General features: G+C 42.6%; 1 protein-coding gene across 1 annotated transcript in view; it reads left to right on the top strand.

Moving 5' to 3' along the window:
* prkd1 (protein kinase D1) overlaps window positions 1-20,365 on the top strand; it is a 63,992-nt gene that overhangs the window by 25,024 nt on the left and 18,603 nt on the right. The window contains exons 2-7 of the mRNA XM_080414738.1: window positions 3,868-4,006; window positions 13,460-13,591; window positions 15,163-15,350; window positions 16,693-16,716; window positions 17,128-17,335; window positions 20,241-20,318. Coding sequence (XP_080270864.1) covers window positions 3,868-4,006; window positions 13,460-13,591; window positions 15,163-15,350; window positions 16,693-16,716; window positions 17,128-17,335; window positions 20,241-20,318 — 769 coding nt within the window. The remainder of the gene's footprint in view (window positions 1-3,867; window positions 4,007-13,459; window positions 13,592-15,162; window positions 15,351-16,692; window positions 16,717-17,127; window positions 17,336-20,240; window positions 20,319-20,365) is intronic.

Here is a 20,365-nt window from a genome sequence, read left to right as displayed (position 1 = left end):
CGCACCCACTTGCATGAACGCACTCGTGTGTGCACACACACACACACACGCACACGCGCGCACACACACACACACACACACACACACACACACACACACACACACACACACACACACACACACACACACACACACACACACACACACACACACACACACACACACACACACACACAGATGTCACAGGTGCACCTTGACAGAGAATAAACAGTGTTTCTGTCGTCATGGTGATATGGCTATCTTAGACAAACAGAAGGAGTGGAGGATCAGAGTTTGAAACACAAATAGCAAGTAAACTTTTGTTTTCTGTTTGTTGACCTCTGTGGCATCCGCGTTTCGTGTGTTTGTTTACTGAAAACTGTTGTCTAACAAACTCTCTGCTGTACAGATAAATCCTCAGTGTTCATTTAAAGTCATACTGTATAACTTTTTTTATTAAAGAAAAGTTTTTTTATATATATATCATCTTTCGCTGGCGTATTTTTCTAATTTTTTTCTAAAACAGTGGTTCCCAAACTTTTTAGCTCGAGTCTCCCCAGGACCCAAACTAGTAAAAATAGCCGATCTACAAGCTCATAGATGTGACGCGTTCAACGTCAGCATCGCAGTTCAACGTCAGGGACCAGGTGAACATGCATGGCCAAAATAATAACTTAATAGCCAAACTAGCTCTGAGGAAACAGGCTCTCATGTAGCTCTGGTCCAGAGCTACCTCCTGCTACTAAACAAAAACACTAATAAAAGTTACTAAACTTAAGTCCTTAAACTAGACAAAAACACCTATAGTCTACAAAACTGGTGATTTTCCTCCTACTGCACTGTTCTATATCAAGGTGCATTGGATTACAAAAAGGAAAGCCCGCTGGGTCCATTTGGTTCTGTACACTGCCAGAGAAAATACACACGAACAGCAAACACAGTTCACCATTCTACACCAGCAGTTACACACGAGAGACATCTCAACAGTCAGCAGTGCTGGCAAAAAATAATGCAGTCTAATCGAGGAAGTTAGAGAAAGTATTGATGCTATGAGGGCTCGTCTGAGGACGACCTAGAGAGATTGAACGCTATAGCAGTCATACCACTGTTGACTGCAGCATGCCAGTTCCCAGCATGCATAACAAAGACAAACATGCTTCCGTGGTAATGCATATTACACAGAATACACGCACACAGAACACAAATGCATACTATATATACACATACACAAAACACACGCTCATTATTTTATGTTGTTATTCCTCTAGGTTTGGGTTTTGAAGCTTACTCTTCCCTTTACCTCTCCTTTGTCTCATTCTAACTGCTGTTGCTGCTATGTTACATGGATTTACCTCCAGGGATAAATATCTTATATATCTTATCTTATCTAGTGGTTATATTCTATTAGCAGTTATTGATTCCTGGTACATCATATGTATCACTGTACAGTTGACCTGATATAAGTATACAGTAACTGATATAGGACAGAAAGAGAGAGTGTGGAAGAAAGAGAGAGTGTGGAAGAGAGAAAGAAGAGAGGAGAGATGGACAAAGAGACCGAGAGGGAGGAGAGACAGAAAGAGACATCAGAGATGGAGGAAGAGTCGGAGACAGAAGAGAGAGAAAGCAACGGACAGAGAACAGAGAGAGAGAGAGAGAGAGAGAGAGAGAGAGAGAGAGAGAGAGAGAGAGAGAGAGAGAGAGAGAGAGAGAGAGAGAAGACTGCGGGAGAGAGAGAAGAGGGAGAAAGTGATGGAGGGAGAGAGAGAGAGAGAGAGAGAGAGAGAGAGAGAGACTGAGAGAGAAGACAGTGGGAGAGAGAGAAGAGGGAGAAAGTGATGGAGGGAGAGAGATAGAGAGGGAAGGAAGGAGAGATGGGAGATAAAGAGATGGAGGGAGAGATGGAATGAAGGAGAGAGAAGATGGACAGAGATGGAGAGCAAGGAAAGAGAAGAGACAAAGAGAGAAAGCAGCCTTGGATTCTTGCTACCATGACAACGCTACTATTACAGTAGCGCTGCTGCTATGGTGACCTGACGCACACACACACACACACACACACACACACGCACGCACACACACACACACACAGACACACACAGACACACACACACACGCACACACACACACACACACGCACACACACACACGCACACACGCACACTCACTTATGTCTGTAGTGCATTGTTGAGGGTTTTGTTTAGAGTTGGGGGGGGGGTATTAGAATGACAGAATCCAGATTGCGGTCTCACAAAACAAACGACAGGAGTAGAAATGGAACGCTTTAAGCTCACATTAAATTGCAAATGATTTATCATCCAGTTTAAGACTCTTGTTTATTTATTGCATGAAAGAGAACGCTTAAAATGTAAAAGTTATCCGGTAGGTGAAAGTTCAAACATAATATGGCCATCACACGAGTGGATGAGGTTGATGACCAAAATGTTTAAAAAATATGGGTTCTAAAGCCTATTTTGCCACTGTGTGCCCTGTCTGTGTGTGTGTGTGTGTGTGTGTGTGTGTGTGTGTGTGTGTGTGTGTGTGTGTGTGTGGGTGTGTGTGTGTGTGTGTGTGTGTGTGTGTGTGTGTGTGTGTGTGTGTGTGTGTGTGTGTGTGTGTGTGTGTGTGTGTGTGTGTGTGTGTGTGTGTGTGTGTGTGTGTGTGTTTGGGGCCAGTTAGTATGTTGTACATTTCAGCAGTACTGATTCAACTTCTCCACTTGGACGCCCCTCCTGACAGCTGGGCGGGGCATTCCTGACCCCAAATCTCCCTGATTATCCTGTAGTGTGACCTCTGGGCTCTAGTCCACCTCTTCTCTTAGTTCCTGTGTTGGTCCTGAAACCAGTAGATCTATAAATTATGCTATATTATATCTATAAACATTATCAACTTTATTCTGCTGACAGACTATATAGACACAGTGTTCTTTGTGTTCATGTAAACATGCAGCAAAGGCAGTGCGAGTGTTGGCTGCTGCCGTCTGTTTATCACATAATTAGCTGTTTCTTAAAGTTTTGCTTGATTAGGGTCACAATTTACTATTAAGTGTTGTTTGTTTCTCGTCTCGCTGTTGTCTTTGCTGAGAGACTTAATGAGATGTCAAACTAAACACCCTGGCTGTTTTTGTTATAGTTTGTATTTTTCTGAGCAAAAATAACACTGTTTACTGACGAACATAGAAACAAACAGAAACATGAATTCTAGCAGCTAAAACACAGTAAACACACAAAAGAGCTGCTATAGCTGCTGTCATGACCCCTCTCCACCTGGTTTAACTTTTAGCTTACTGCTACTGCTACCATAAAAACCCAGACAGGGGCCATGCCATTGGTCCGATGGCGTGTATTTTAACAAAATAATTACATCAATTCAAGGCCTCGTAATCGTGCTCAGTGTGCATATACTCTACTCATAACACAAACAGCAGTTTAAATCAATGCGAATTAATCACAAAAAATGTATACCCCCGGACGGAGTTTACCCTAACCACACCTAACATTTTTCGGACGTCGCAATAACGGGCGGTCGGACTGATGGGTAGCCCCCCCCCCCCCCCCACAGACCAGAGGAACACATAGCCCCTCTCCACCTGGTCTATGCTATTGTAGCAACACAGAACATGGAGAGTTGAATTCCTTTGTTTCTTTTGAAGATGAATATCAGAGTGTTTTTCCACATCAAAGGTAACTCTGTCTCTTTTCATCTTCCACCCTCTCTCTTCTCTGGTACTTCCTCTAACTCTCTCTCTCTTTGTAACCTATTCCTGTTTGCTTTCACCATTTGCCCCTTTCTTATGTTCTGCTTCTCACCCCTCTTTCTTTCTTTCTTTCTTTCTTTCTTTCTTTCTTTCTTTCTTTCTTTCTTTCTTTCCTCTCTCGCTCTCTCTAGTTTCCAGAGTGTGGTTTTTACGGTCTGTACGAGAAGCTGTTGTTGTTTCGCCATGACCAGTCCTCAGCCAACGTCCTGCAGCTGCTTAACTCTGCTGCGGAGATACAGGACGGAGACCTGATAGAGGTGGTGCTGTCAGGTACATGGAATTAAACGCATGTGCTGCGCACACACACACACACACACACACACACACACACACACACACACACACACACACACAGACACACACACACACACACACACACACACACACACACACACACACACAGACAGACACACAAAGTGATAGACTAGACAGGAAACAGGAAGCAGCTGTTAGCCAGGAATCAGTGAGAACATGTCATTACGCTACCAGGCATGTTAGCATTACTTTGTTGACACAAGTGTGCTAGCATTACCGAGGCTAGCCAGAGAGCAAATGAGCATCTGTTACTAAGGCAGACAGGCAGTGTGGGTGTCAGGGTGTCAAAATGTGTTGTCAAATGCACATCGTGTGTTAATGTAGTTTATATAGGACTACTGACAGTAATGTACACATAAACACACGAGGAAGACTATTTAACACACACACACACACACACACACACACACACGCACACACAATTCCGTTTCCTTAACGATTCCCTCTTAACGGTATAATTCCCTAACGGTTCCCTTTAACGATTACTATATTTTTAATAATCAATATAATTTTGGGTTAGGGTTATCTCTCTCCGGGTTTCATAAAAAATAAATAAAAAAATCAATCATGCATACAGTATTGCATAATATATTATTATAGAGGTTCTCAAAGTGAGGTCAAAGGACCCCCTGAGAACGACTGGCTATTGCAATTGTTTAGCGGACGTGAATTCCACACACCAGCTCTGACAGTGCTATAAACCGGTTCCGGAAACGGTTCCAAATGTGATGGAACCGATTCCGGTTCTCAATGTTGGATCCGGTTCCTCCGGTTCTGGATCCCACCCCTATACACACAGCAATGGTTCAGCGTGCCCATATGAACGCACAAAGAGCCTGAAGTGATCATGCATGTTGTGAAGTGAGGGGTAAACAAAATAAAGATCAGGAAGAAAAGACATGTTTCTATGATGTGTGTCGAAATCTTAACAATTTAAACCCTGTATACTGTACTTACTACTTCATTGTACAGCGAATAGTGAAACTAGCGATCTACAAGCTCACGTGTTGTGAGCTTGTAGAATAATAAGAGAATAAAATAATAGTAGAATAATAATAATAGAGATATTTAAGCTATTTTTCGAACATTTTAAATATTTTCAATTTTGCCTATAATGACATGACAAAATAGGGACGTCAGGTTTAAAGTGCTTAAGACAGCAATTACAGTAAATTACAGACAATTATTAGAACGGGGTGGGAGGGGGGGGTTCTGATGAGTAGTTAAAACACAATCACAACATTTCACCAGGAGAGAACAAAGTGCACTGAGAAGAAATGTTTAGTTTGTGTATGTGTGTGTGTGTGTGTGTGTGTGTGTGTGTGTGTGTGTGTGTGTGTGTGTGTGTGTGTGTGTGTGTGTGTGTGTGTGTGTTCTTGTCTACCTCTATATCAGTTGTAGTGCGTTAGTTGTAGTGCGTTAGTTGCTGGCGTACGATCAACCGTGGAAGCTATCATTAAAAACGTGTCACTACAGAGAGAGAGAGAGAGAGAGAGAGAGAGAAACAGAGGGAGAGAAAGAGAGAGGGAGACCCAGAGACAGAGAGAGAGAGAGATCTCCACCTGTAGGGGGTGGAGGAGGTGTATGCTTACACACACAGGGTGTGGAACTGGTGCCTACTGAGCGTGTGCAGACACACTTTTAACAGTGTCAAACACAAGGCTTCCTGCTGCTCAACACACAAGAGAGCAATGCCGCACGCACGCACGCACGCACGCACGCACACACGCACGCACGCACGCACGCACGCACGCACGCACACACGCACCAACATTCACATACACACGGACACACAAGTACACACACATTTCGTGTGTAGAAAGTTTTGTGCAGATTGCTCAAAAATCCCAGGAGTTCGAATTTAACTGTTGTTCATAAAGTTCGTAAAATTCAAAGTATGGCAGAAGATCTAAGGGTCAGAGGTCAAAGGTCACAGTTGCAAATGTGTTCCTCATGAGGAGACGCATACTGTATGCGTAATGAAGTTTCATGGTTGTAGATCAAACAGGACATGCGTTGTGCCTTATTGCCACCTGTAGAGTCGCATAGTTCTTTCAAAATATATCTTCATAAAAAGGTGAGCACATAGTAATCTGACGCACGACGCACTTTGTATCCGTTTTAGAGTCTTTACTGAACATTAAAGCAAAAAATATAAGGCATACAACAAGTGGTTCTTGTAGTGGTGTAGTGGTAAAAACAATGTGTGCTCTCAGCTTCAACTTTAGCTTCTACTGACACATCTCAAACAGCACAGCAAAAGACTAATGATCAAACAAAAGAGCACCAATCACAAACATTCAATCAACAGTACACTGCTGCACATAATCATTAAGGCATTACACACAGCTGCAATAACTTGGCACAATTAAGGTCAAGGCAAAATCAGGTCATCATGACCTAAGCTCGTTATGGCTCTTACATTCCGGCCCCTATTTGCTTACGCAATACAATTTAAGCAATTATCAAATAACAAAAATACTAAGAGCCAGTTCAACTTAAATCTAAGATAAGCATGTAATAAACAATTCTAATCTAACACTTATCAGTCTTTGTCTTCACATGTCTTCATCATGTGGTTCTCTTGGGTTCACACGGTTTCTTGCAGCAAGCACAACTTATGTATCGGTCTCTCCAGAGTGCTGGTTTTCGTTTGCAGCTTCACTCTGCGCACCGTTCCACTGGAGTCAGGTATGGTTTGGGTAATTCTTCCCATTATCCAGGTGCTTCGTGGGGCTGAACTGTCAACCACCAGCACTACATCTCCAGTCATGACATTTCTTTTCAGCCTTGTCCATTTCTTGTACTTTTCCATGCGCTGTTGGATAAGCACCTTCTGTTTCCCTGGATCTTTTTCCAACTGATTTATTGAGTTTTGTAACTCTTTCCTTTTGTCTTTCAGGTGGCTGTTCACAGGGTCAGGCTTTTCTTCAGCTGTGATGGTATTCACTGTGACGTTCTTGACTTCTGGATCATTTTGCTGACTTTGAGTCACATTGTCTGGTCTCTGTGGCCATTCACTTTCTGGCTGCAACAGAAACTGTGGCCCGTTCAGCCATGTTTCACTTTGTATCAAGCTCTTGGCGTTCATTCCTCTGGTGACCTGATCAGCTGGATTCTGGGATGTTCTGACGTACCTCCATTGCAATGGTTTGGTAGCCTCTCGTATCAGAGCAACCCTGTTCTCCACAAAGGTTTTGTAGCGAGCTGTCTCACAGTCTATGTACTTGAGAACTGTTGTACTGTCAGTCCAGAAAGTAGACTGCTGAAGTGGGATTTGTAGTTCTTCTTGCAGCATCTTATCCACTTTCACGGCAACAACAGCTGCGGTTAACTCAAGTCTTGGGATGCTTCTCATGAAGTCTTTGTAGTCATCAAGAAACACTTCATTTCTTCTCAGTTTTTTTCCCAAGCTAGCAGCTCGGTGTTCTGCCACACATTGGTTGTTTGGCATTTTAGCTTCTTTATCTCTCAGCGGAAGCCCAACACAGTAATGCCCATCCACACATCTTGTGGTCTTTTGCACTCACATCATAAACTGCTTGTCTTCCTGAGACATCTCTTCCTTGTCATCGTAATGACGCTCTGGAAAGTCTGTGTTATACTGCTGCACCAGCAACTGTTCTATTTCCAACACTGAGATTCGGTTGATGTTGTAGTGAGCTGTATCTTTGGAATGTTCGTTCTCGTTCTTCGCAGATCCACACACCATCCAGCCCAGTACAGTCTTAACAGCATAAGGCCCTTCATCTTGACTATTAATTATGTGCCACGGCTCCATTGCCTTTGGATTATCGGCTCCTATGAGAAGGCCCACATCAGCGTCAATGTGTGGTAAGCATACTTCACTCAGGTAAGGCCATCTTTGCAGATGTTGTTGACTGGGTATGTTTTCTCTCTGAACTGGGATGCTATTGTGTGTGTAGACTTTAGGTAACTGAAGATACGTACTCTCCTCCAAGCCACAAACCTCTAGGTCAGAGATCTTGTAACTGTCAACCAGCTTCGGTCCATCTGGTTTATCTTGGCCCATTGTACTCAATGAGATCTGAGTCAGCTTTCCTTTTAAGTTCAGCTTATTTCTGAGCTCCTCTGTGCAGAACGTGGCAGTACTGCCGGGATCCATAAAAGCATACGTGTCTACAGACCTTCCACTGCTACGGGATTTCACTTTCACAGGCACAATTGATAACATACACTCGGTGTCTCCCCCTCCAGTGTAGCCAACTATTTCCTGTGGAACAGATTTTTGAGTGCCTGTGACTTCTCTATTCGGAGTGCTGTTAGTACTTGTTGACACGTTTGTGTTTTTAATGGCTTCTCTCTCTTGATGAAGAATGTCTGGGTGTTTACCTGAACACTGTTTGCACTCCATCCTCTTCTTGCAGGTTTTGCTAAGATGGCCTTGTGTTAAACACCCAAAGCAAAGCCCCTTCGACTTTATGAATTCAACTCGTTCTTTGTGTGCTAGCCCTTTAATTTTGCCGCAAGATTCCATTGTATGATTCTTTTGACAGAAAAGACATGGGGTCTCGAAGGCGTTGGCTGTTTTAGATGGATTAGCTTGCTTTGCTGTTGCATCTGGCCTTTTCTGTTCCACAGACACATTGGTTGCAAAGCTGCTTCCTTTCACTCCACTTTTGTCAGGTTTTCCTTTTTCCTGGCTTTTCGCTGTTGTAGATATGCGACTATCTTGGAGGTCTCCAAAGAGCGGATCCATAGCTACTTTTGCTTGACGCTCGATATACATGACAAGATCAGCAAATCTTGCTCTGTGTCCTCTTCTTTCCTTGATTTGGAAAGCTGAATCACGCCATCTTTCCCTCATTTTGTATGGCAATTTGGAAACCACCATCCTCATATTTGTGGGATTATCCATTTCCTCCATAAACGCCACATCTTCCATTGTGTTACGACAGCCAGTCAAAAATAAAGCATAAGTGTTTAGTGCTTTTCCATCTTCGGATTTAATTTGTGGCCACTTCAAAGCCTTGTCAATGTAAGCGCTAGCAATCATCAACTCATCTCCATAATGTCTCTCAAGCAGCCGTTTTGCTTCCTTGAATCCTCTGTGCGGTGGCATGTGTTCGCAACTACGCACAAGTTCTTGTGGTTCTCCTGCAGTGTACTGTTGCAGGTAATATAAATTGTCCTCATCATTATCAGTTCTCTGTTCAATGGCTTGTTCGAAAGCTCTGATAAACGATCTATAGGTAAGGGGATTACCTTTAAACACTGCAACCTCTTTAACTGGAAGCTGAGCCTTTGACTGCTGCTTAACTAGCAGTTCTGTGATTGCATTTTGCTTTTCCATTACTTGAAGAATGCCATCACTGTTTCTATCAAGCTGTTGCCTGTCATTGGTGTCTGTCTGCCTTGGCCTCACAACCTGTGGCCCTGTAACTTGTGGTGATTTGTATGTAACCTTGCTTTTAGTTACAGCTATGTTAGTGGTTGGATGGCTTATTGGCTCTTTTTTCATTCGAGCTCCTCCTGACACATGTGAGCGGACATGACTTTTATTTTCTTCCTTTGTTTGGGCTCTCTCTGCCAAATGTGAGCGGACATAACTGTTCATGCCATCCCCTCCTTCATGCTCCCTTAGTACTCTTACTTGAGCTCTTTTTTCAGCAATTTCTGCCTCTAAGTTCAGCTGTTCTAGCTGGGCTTTTATACGTGCTACCTCCAACTCCAGCTTCTGTTTCTCCTGTAAAGCTGAGGCACGTTCCACTAACACAGCTAGATTTGCTTCTTCAACAGCTCGAACTGATGACCGAGTGGACAAGACAGAAGTGCGTTCAACAACTGAACCCCTTTTACGACCAATTGTCATTTGTGAAGCACTATCGTCAGGACCTATATCATCATCCTCCTCTTCTTCCTTTTCCTCTTCACATGCTAGATGTTCTTGATCTGACTCGCTTTCACACAGGCCATTCACCCATTGTTTAGCTTTGTCTTTAAACTGATTGATAGCCAGCATCTTAGGATCCAACCAGTTCCTTACATCTGCATCTTTTTCTTCTTCAGGCAAAAGATCTCCTATCTGCCTACTGAGATCTCCAAACTCAGCAAGTAAAGTGTTTAAGTCATAGTTCACCAACCCTTGCACTGTGTGCAGATTGGCAGCATCACTCATCAGACTTTCAACTTCCTTAATTTTACCAGTTATCTGGGATAATTTTCCTCTTCTGGCTCCAATGAGCCTATACAGTTTATCCTCCAAAGCTTTCTCAGTTGGCTTACTAATTCTTTTAGATTCCATTTCTACAGTGTCAATGATCTCTTTATCTTCAGCCATCATGTCAGAAAAACAGTGCGCAAATCTTATGCAAGTGAATAAAAAGTATTACTTTTAACACTTCTTCTCTTCAGACCAGATGCATAACAATTTCTGAACACGCAGAGTCTTCCATGGCTTTTAGTTTGCACACAGAGAAATCACTGAGTAGCTTGAATGGATTAACCTCAGAGGCTGGGCAGGTTATCAGAAATGTTCCTTCTTTTCTTTCTTTTTACCTTTTTTGAAGTTGTTCTTGTATTCCAAAAAAGTCTTTCATTTAGTTGTGTTGAAGAAATTGTCCAAAAAAGAATGTCCAAAAGTTCCAAGAAATGTCCAATATAGTCCAAAAAGAATGTCCAAAAGTATCCAACAATTGTCTGGTAGATTTCCTAGAATCCAATGATCTCCTTTAATCTTCCAGTCAATCCAATGAGCAATTGTTTTTACTAATGTAGAGTCGCATAGTTCTTTCAAAATATATCTTCATAAAAAGGTGAGCACATAGTAATCTGACGCACGACGCACTTTGTATCCGTTTTAGAGTCTTTACTGAACATTAAAGCAAAAAATATAAGGCATACAACAAGTGGTTCTTGTAGTGGTGTAGTGGTAAAAACAATGTGTGCTCTCAGCTTCAACTTTAGCTTCTACTGACACATCTCAAACAGCACAGCAAAAGACTAATGATCAAACAAAAGAGCACCAATCACAAACATTCAATCAACAGTACACTGCTGCACATAATCATTAAGGCATTACACACAGCTGCAATAACTTGGCACAATTAAGGTCAAGGCAAAATCAGGTCATCATGACCTAAGCTCGTTATGGCTCTTACACCACCCTTTGGCCAATCAATGGTTTAATTTCTTCGTCGTTTTCCATGACCCTCTACCAGAACTGTAAAACGTGGCGGAAGAAGAATAAAACTAACAAATACAATAGGGCGCCTACGCACTACGTGCTTGCCCCCCTAAATATTAAGAAAAGAGAAAATAAACTGATAAATCATTGGAAGAACACTTTTGCAATGTCAGTTCCTGTTTCAAAACGGTAGCATGTGAACTTCTTGCAAAAACTGCCAAAGCAGTGTAGTATAAAGATTATTGTGCAGTGTTAGTATATTGTCTCTGTTGGGTGGAAACCTCATTTGTCCAAAACTGTGACTTTTCAGGATTTAAATTCAAAAATAGCAAAAGTAGCAGATCTACAAGCTCAAAATGCGTCGCTTAGTGCCGTGCTTCGAGCTTGTGGATCTATAGCCTACTTTTGATACTTTTGTGTGACGCTATTGTATGATCAAATAGGGGATTAATAAACACAAAAAGTTAGAATATGGTGATAAGAGGTTTCTGGCCGACAACAGCGATATAGTAGTATGGAATTTGGACACGGCGCATGACACAGCACTTGTTTACAGCAGAATTCCGTCTCCAGCTAGGGTTAACAAGCTAGCGCACATCCATATGCACACACACACAAACACACATCCTCAGTATGTACAGTAAACATTGAGATTTATTTAGACCACGACTACCTAGGAGCCCTTCAATGAAACAAACACACACACTGATTTTCTGAAGCATATAATAACAGTTTGGGAGCTTGTTCAGACTTCAAAGCTATCTTGGCCTCCAAACAAAAGGCAAAAACAATAATTTGAATAAATGAAGGTAATTTACTGCAGTCGAAGATCTAATCAGCCAGTATTCTACTGGAGGGCCAACACACGCAGAGGTGTGTGTGTGTGTGTGTGTGTGTGTGTGTGTGTGTGTGTGTGTGTGTGTGTGTGTGTGTGTGTGTGTGTGTGTGTGTGTGTGTGTGTGTGTGTGTGTGTGTGTGTGTGTGTGTGTGTGTGTGTGTGTTTGGAGAGAGAGAGGGTTTGGAGAGAGAGAGGAGTGGGAGAGAAGAGATAAATACAGAAACAGATAGAGATAAGAGGACAGAGAGAGAGGGGGGAAGAGAGAGAGAGAGAGAGAGAGAGAGAGAGAGAGAGAGAGAGAGAGAGAGAGAGAGAGAGAGAGAGAGAGAGAAACGGGTACAAGAGGAGAGAAAGACACACACACACACACACACACACACACACACACACACACACACACACACACACACACACACACACACACACACACACACACACACACACACACACATATCCTGTTCTCATGCTGTGCTCTCCACTCATAAACTACCCATCAGGCTTTGCCAATCCCGCAGCCAATCAAAACACTTGCTTGCAGCTACCAGCAGCCACTTGTGCAGTCAGTCAAAACATTGACAAAACACACTAACACCCCACCCTCTCTCTGTGTCTGTGTCTGTGTCTGTGTCTGTGTCTGTGTCTGTGTCTCTGTCTCTGTCTGTGTCTGTGTCTGTGTCTCTGTCTCTGTCTCTGTCTCTGTCTCTGTGTCTGTGTCTGTGTCTGTGTCTGTGTCTGTGTCTGTGTCTCTGTCTCTGTCTCTGTGTCTGTGTCTGTGTCTCTGTCTCTGTCTCTGTCTCTGTCTCTGTGTCTGTGTCTGTGTCTGTGTCTGTGTGTCTGTGTCTGTGTCTGTGTCTGTGTCTGTGTCTCTGTCTCTGTCTCTGTCTCTGTCTCTGTGTCTGTGTCTGTGTCTGTGTCTCTGTGTCTGTGTCTGTGTCTGTGTCTGTGTCTGTGTCTGTGTCTCTGTCTGTGTCTGTGTCTCTGTCTCTGTCTCTGTCTGTGTCTGTGTCTCTGTCTCTGTCTCTGTCTCTGTCTCTGTCTCTGTCTCTGTCTCTGTCTCTGTGTCTGTCTCTGTGTCTGTGTCTCTGTCTGTGTCTGTGTCTGTGTCTGTCTGTGTCTCTGTCTCTGTCTGTGTCTGTGTCTGTGTCTGTCTCTGTCTCTGTCTCTGTCTGTCTCTGTCTCTGTCTCTCTGTGTGTCTCTCTCTGTGTCTGTCTGTCTCTGTCTCTGTCTCTGTCTCTGTCTCTCTGTGTGTCTCTCTCTCCGTCTCTCTCTCTGTATGTATACACAGTCAAATGTTTAGTTTTGTAACTAAAAAAGAGTTTGCACAATGAATTTGGTTACATTTGTATGCGCTCAGGGTTAAATTAGCACTCAGGATTTCACAGAATATCTGATGTTTATTGTGCGGTGTGTTGTGTGTTGAAGCTTCAGCTACAGTGGAGGACTTCCAGATTCGACCCCATGCCCTGATGGTTCACTCCTACCGCGCCCCGGCCTTCTGTGACCACTGCGGAGAGATGCTCTGGGGTCTGGTCCGCCAGGGACTCAAATGTGAAGGTAGTGTGTGCAGTGATGGAAAAAGCACAAAAATTATTTATTTAAGTCCAAGTACTGCAATGTAGAAATACTCTGTTACAAGTAAAAGTCCAGAATTCAAAATTAAAGTACACACGTATTGGTATCAAAATGTATTTAAAGTACCAAAAGTAGAAAGTTCAAAATGTATAAAAAAACCTTTTGAAAATAGCTGACCTACAAGCTCACATGGCGACGCATTGTAAGCTTGTAGATCTGCTATTGTTTGCTTGTAGATCTGCTATTGTTTGCTTGTAGATTGGCTATTTTCAAATGGATGAAAAATATATATGGCTGAAGTGGTTAGTGTGTTTTGTAAAAATAATCAAAATCTACAAACTAGTAACAAAAGTTTTCAAATAATTGCAGTGGACTAAAAGTATAATATTTGCCTCTGAGATGTAGTGGAGTAGAAGTAAGTATTGAAAATTGCAAATACTCAAGTAAAGTAAAAATACCTCAAAATTGGACTTAAGTACAGTACTTGAGTACATGCAATTAGTTAATTTACTTCACTCTGGCAGTGTGTGTGTGTGTGTGTGTGTGTGTGTGTGTGTGTGTGTGTGTGTGTGTGTGTGTGTGTGTGTGTGTGTGTGTGTGTGTGTGTGTGTGTGTGTGTGTGTGTGTGGTTGTCCGCGAGTACGCGTGTGTTGTGAGAACTGGCCTCTCGCTAAAACTAGTCACCAACATACGACCTCCACGACAGGTTCAAAGTTCATATTTGACTGTCTTTATCAAGGGAATAACAGAAGTGGGGAAGGCAGTTACATTTTTACAATTAGAGTTAAAGCAACAAACAAGGATTTTACTGTGTGTGCCAAGGTAATGCTGCCTTCATGACAACTCGAAACATGATGTCCGACGTGTGAAAACTAACGGAACAATGCGTACTTGTGTTTTTAAACTGCTGTACCAACTCCAAAATGTGCAGTCTCCAACCACTTCATTATGTCCTTCTGACGCCATGTTACCCTAAGGCCATGGAGTGACGGGGCGATGTTTTTGGAATGAAGGCATACTGATTTGGCTGCTGACCTGTGAGCAAACCACTAGAATTGAGTGTCTATATACTGTTAGGCCGTATTCATTAACATTCTTTGTCAGTAGGCTGCCACCGCGATGGTGAAAGAAATGATGAAGACTCTTCAGTCTCCAAGCAGTGGTTAGCAACACACAAACACAGGCACAGATGCACAGGATGGATGGAGGGGGGGTTGACTTTTTGAAAGTAGCTGCAAAACTGACACGTTGGGAGTAGTTAGCATTAGTACTGCTCCTCCCCTACTGTAGTGTATACTAGCTGCAGTCGCTGTCCCTGGTGCTGAAGTCCTTTCTCAGCCTCTCTCCCCTGTGACTCTCAGTGAAGGGAGGGTGTGCATGTGTGTGTGTGTGTGTGTGTGTGTGTGTGTGTGTGTGTGTGTGTGTGTGTGTGTGTGTGTGTGTGTGTGTGTGTATGTGTGTTTGTAGATGGATGGATGGATGGATGGCTGGATAATTAAATAGACACTTTAGGTGTTCATTTGACTAACTTGTCCTACCTCTCCTCCCTGCAGGTTGCGGGTTGAATTACCACAAGCGCTGTGCCTTCAAGATCCCCAACAACTGCAGTGGATTGAAGAAGCGTCGCCTGTCCAACGTCTCTCTGACGGGCCTGGGGCTGCCAGGGGGAGGAGGAGGAGGAGAAGGCTTCACCTTTAACTTGGCCGCTCTACCACACTGCAGCTCCGATGAAACACTGCTGGTGCGTACAGATGCTCTTGGCAGCCGTTTCGTTTCGTATTAAGGACATTAGCCGCTTCTCATTAACCTGTACTTGTGTTCTCTTGAACCTGCAAAACATCATCAGTCCCAATTCAAAAGTTCACATCTAGCCAAGTTCAGTCCAAATGCCCGGATGTCGTTTGATCCGCCCCTTTTATCAAGGATGCATCAGTGAATTTGGGACAGCCAAATATTCTAGAATGCATTTCGCACAAACCAGCAGCAATGGCAGAGGAGAACCCTCACAACAAATTTTCAAATAAGTACTTGAATGAATGAAAGTGTTTTGAGGTGAAACTTTTAATCTTCGGTTGATTTATCAAGACAGAGTCTTGAACATTTGTACAGATTTTTTTTGGAGATGTGTCTTTGTTGAGCATAAATAAAGTTTTCTGTAATGTTGAAAGGAAACACACAGATACAACCAGGAAGTGAAGTAACAGGAAATAATAATAATACATTTTATTGAACATTTAAAGTTGTGACTCAGGAGGGTGGGTAAGGCTAGTGCTTTAACGGTGGCTACATGTATGGCTTGTAATATTTACATCCTTTGAAAGTAAGTAAATATTACAATAAACTGTTAGGAGGGTGGAGTGATTAGAGCAATCTGTAGTTTTCAAAAAGGACAATTTTAGGAGGTGTAATCTGGAGACACACACACACACACACACACACACACACACACACACACAATTCATGAACACCTAAAGGTATGTATAGCGCCTTCTCCTCCACACAGTCGAGCTGCCTACGACAGCGGAAACAGAGCTGTATTTGGCAAGTTGTTGTTTGGCTTTGTTCTTTGTGATGTCAGCAATGTTCAGGCCACCCGTGTTACATACTGGCCACACACACACACACGCACGCACACTCACACAGGGGTGAATGCGAAGATAGAAAATTATATGCTGCTACCTTTGGAAAACCAGAAATAGTTTGACTTTCAGTGAGTCAGACATGTGTGGGCGTGGAACATTACTTCAGTCTGTGTAGTCTGCAGGAAAGACAGGTCTGGTTTAATGGGTTTACCAGAGACAGGTGTAAATGGAATCTGGATTTCAGATCAGTTTTTTACCAGCATCCATATTCTGGGGCAAACCTTCGCAGACAATAGCAGCTGTAGATCGGCTATTTTCAGCAATATTATTTAATGTAGAGTGAAAACTGGAAAATACATAAATGTGTTTACCAGGTATAGGAGTAAATAGAATCCATGTTGATGTGTCAACTAATTATACTTTACTTTTTCCTTCCCATCTTTCACCTCCACTGACTTCACCTCTCCATTCTTCTCTCCTTCTTTCCTCCTCTGTCTCTAGTCTCCGCTCAGTCCCGGTATTGAGGTATGTCCTTTACTCTGCATTGTTAAAGGGATAGTTCACCCAAAACATAACTTTTTTTCTATCGATTAGTCACCCCATGGACACTTGAATTCATGGATATTTTTTAGTTTTTGTCGCATTCCTAAGCCAATAATTTGATGACCAGATACCAGTGGTTCCAATAGGAGACACAAAGAGTCTTCTTTGTGTCTCCTACCGGAACCACTGGTATCTGGTCATCAAATTATTGGCTTAGGAATGCGACAAAAACTAAAAATATCTCCATGGGGTGAGTAAGCGATAGAAAGAAAAGTCATTTTGGGGGTGAACCATCCCTTTAACACTCATAGTTTTATTCACTTTGTTACACTTTTCTCACCCTGAAATTTACCATTCCAATTTAACCGTTGCCCCCTGCCTCCGTCTCATCAGAAGACCATGGCGGATTGTTTCCCTGGCCGCGAGCGACGGTCCAGCTCCGTGTCCTATATTGGCCGACCGATCGAACTGGACAAAATCCTGCTGTCTAAGGTCAAAGTACCTCACAGCTTCCTGATTCACTCGTACACCAGACCCACTGTCTGCCAGCACTGCAAGAAACTCCTCAAAGGACTCTTCAGACAGGGCCTGCAGTGTAAAGGTCAGTCTCACCTCACCACTTAATCCCTGTACGTCAGTGGTTTTCAACCTTTTTCATATCAAGGTCCATTATTTATTCAGCATTTGAGCCACGGACCACCATTTGATGAGATTTAGCCTCTTCAGACCCAAAACTTTTAATATTTCTTCTACATTCTATAATTGTGTAGACTTCTTGTGAATTAAGTAATGCAGATGTTTTACAATTATTTAACTTATTATTTAACTGACAGGGGGGAGTTTCCCCGGTAGGACGTAGCGCGTGGAAGGAACACGTTATTCCAACCAGTTCCCTTCCCCTCCATCAGGCGCCCCGGCTGTCATGGGGGAGGCGGTACAGCGACCAGGATTACTACATGCTTTTGTGAGGGTATTAACTACCCTAGGAGACACGGGGAGAACATGCAAACTCCACACAGAAAGGGCCTTTCGCCAACCCCCCTAGGGTATGGGCGCTGATAACGCAGAAGAGAGGACACGCCCACAGTGTCCCCGGCGGGAATCTAACCCAGGACCTTCTAGCTGTGTGGCAACAGCGCTACCGACTGCGCCACCGTGCCCCCACAATTATTTAAGTGTAAATTGAAACCAAATGGATCCGTAAGGGTCCATTTGGTTTCATTTTACACTCTCAAGAGTTCAAGATCTATAAGGGTCCATTTGGTCACCAACTCTCCATCATTTAGATGGGGACCACCTGGAACCCCCTCAAGGACCACTGGTGGTCCCCGGACCACTGGTGGAGTCCCTCAGGGCTCTATACTAGTGTATCTGCTCCACATTAAATAACTTCACTGAAAATAGCAGATCGACAACAGAAAGAACAGAGTGCTAATTAGGCATGTATGAGCCAAATACAACATGACACCTTTCACTACCTGTTGTTAGTGGAAGAATACATTTTGAAGACCAAATCTTTTTAAATGAAGAAAATGTGTTAATAGAGTGATAAAAAAGGTATCATTTAAATGAATGAGTTATTGAAATAAAATAAACGTGAATTATATGTAAATGGTGGTAAATATAGCACCCTTATCCAAGGCGTTTTACATAGATTGTGCATTACATTCACCCATTCACACACCGATGGCGGAGGAAACCATGCAAGGCACCAATCTGCTCATCGGGAGCAATTAGGGGCTCAAGGACACTTCGACACTACCTCTGGGGGAACCCGGGATTGAACTGGGAACGTTCCGGTTCCCTCACGGCCGCTCTACCTCCTGAGCCACTGCCGCGCCCCTGTAATGTAATTGTTGCCTACCTGTTCTAATGCAATTTAACAGTTCATAAAAAATTTAATAAAAATAGTTAAGTTCAAGTTCAAGTTTATTATGTCCCAAACTGGGCAATTTATGTTACAGCAGATAGTAAGAAACTCCAACACACAGTAAACATACATACACAAGACACACATAGACATAGACATAGACATAATCAAAGGATCCAGATAATAATAGCTACTCATAGCTACCTCCTCCTGCTGCTATTATTGATGGCACGAATGGAAGTAGGTACAAATGAGAATATGTACCTGTTTTTAGCTGCAGGGGTCTTTAACCTTTGGCCGGAAGGCAAGAATTAATATTCAGAATTTAGGGGGTGAGAGCTGTCTGCCCTAATAGAAGATGCTTTCTTAAGCACCTGCTGGTCATATATATGACTCAGACAGCTAAATTGTACCCCCACAATCTATTACGTAAAACCGGGAACGCATCTGTGTAACTTTAACCATTATTTTATACTTTGGCTATTCAAAAATAGCAGATCTACAAGCTCATAGCGCGGCACAGAGTGCGGCGCGACGAGCTTGTAAATCTGCTATCTTTTGAAAAAACGTTTTTTTTTTCCATGTCAAGGACCCCCAAAATGATATGTATTTGTCCGAGGACCCCCCCATCTCAAAATACTTTGTTCCAGGGACCCCCAGAAGCAAAGATTTGAGTTTAAAAAATGTATAAATATATATTCAAAGATTTGCAAAAATGTTCAAAAATAGCAGATCTTCAAGCTCATAGCGCGGCACTCGGTGCCGCCCTATGAGCATGTATATCTGCTATTGTTTAATAGCCAAAGAAATCTAAAATGACACAGAGGCTTTCCCGGATTGAGTGGGTTAACAGTTCATTATATTTAAAAAACTGCTTAAAATGCATTAATTAGGGTTGGTTGGGTTTCAGGTTTTACTGGTTTGGTAACATGTACTGTATGAGCCTAGATTGGATTGATTTGATACAAGCCGACTATACCGACATTTGTCATTATGAAATGTTCTAGCACATCTATTATTGTACAATTTTCAGAGTTCTGGTTATTAACATAATTGTTTACCACTGTAAATGTGCCTGTTGCACATCTTAACAAAAATGAACAAATTCAAAGCACCAGGAAAATCAAGAGGTCAATCCCCCAGAATTCACAAGGAAGGAACGATGGTGTATAAAAGCTAACATTTTCCAGTGAGAGAAAGACAACAGATTGTTGGGACAGAATGGGGATGGAGAGTGACGTGGTGTTGGGCTGTTAACTGATGTTATGAGTTTGTGTTTACAAGTGGCAGGCTGAAAATCTGACAATGTGTGTACAGTACAGCCTTGTGTCAAAGAAAAAAATAGCCAAGAGGCAGAGCTTAGCTACAGTAACTTCTAGTAACTTCTAGTCTAGTCCTTTAATATAAGAGAACCTTTATTTTTCAGATGGCATTTCCAGAAAGAAAAATGGTTTTATACTCAGGCAAATAGGATCACATGGATGGATAGATTAACGGGACATCGAAAGATTTAATAGATCTATTAATGATGTATTGGATACACTTATTGCAGATCCTTGCACTCTCTCTCTCTCTCTCTCTCTCTCTCTCTCTCTCTCTCTCTCTCTCTCTCTCTCTCTGTCTCTCTCTCTCACAGATTGTAAGTTTAATTGCCATAAGAGATGTGCTCCTAAAGTTCCAAACAACTGTCTTGGAGAAGTCTGCGGGAATGGAGGTAATATACTTTAACCTCTATTTGCTGAATTGAATTGTTTACATTTA

Source organism: Gymnoscopelus braueri (assembly GCF_963280865.1).
Source record: "Gymnoscopelus braueri genome assembly, chromosome: 19".
Taxonomy (NCBI): domain Eukaryota; kingdom Metazoa; phylum Chordata; class Actinopteri; order Myctophiformes; family Myctophidae; genus Gymnoscopelus; species Gymnoscopelus braueri.
Note: the sequence above shows the minus strand (reverse complement) of the source record. Positions and strands in the feature narration are given on the sequence as shown.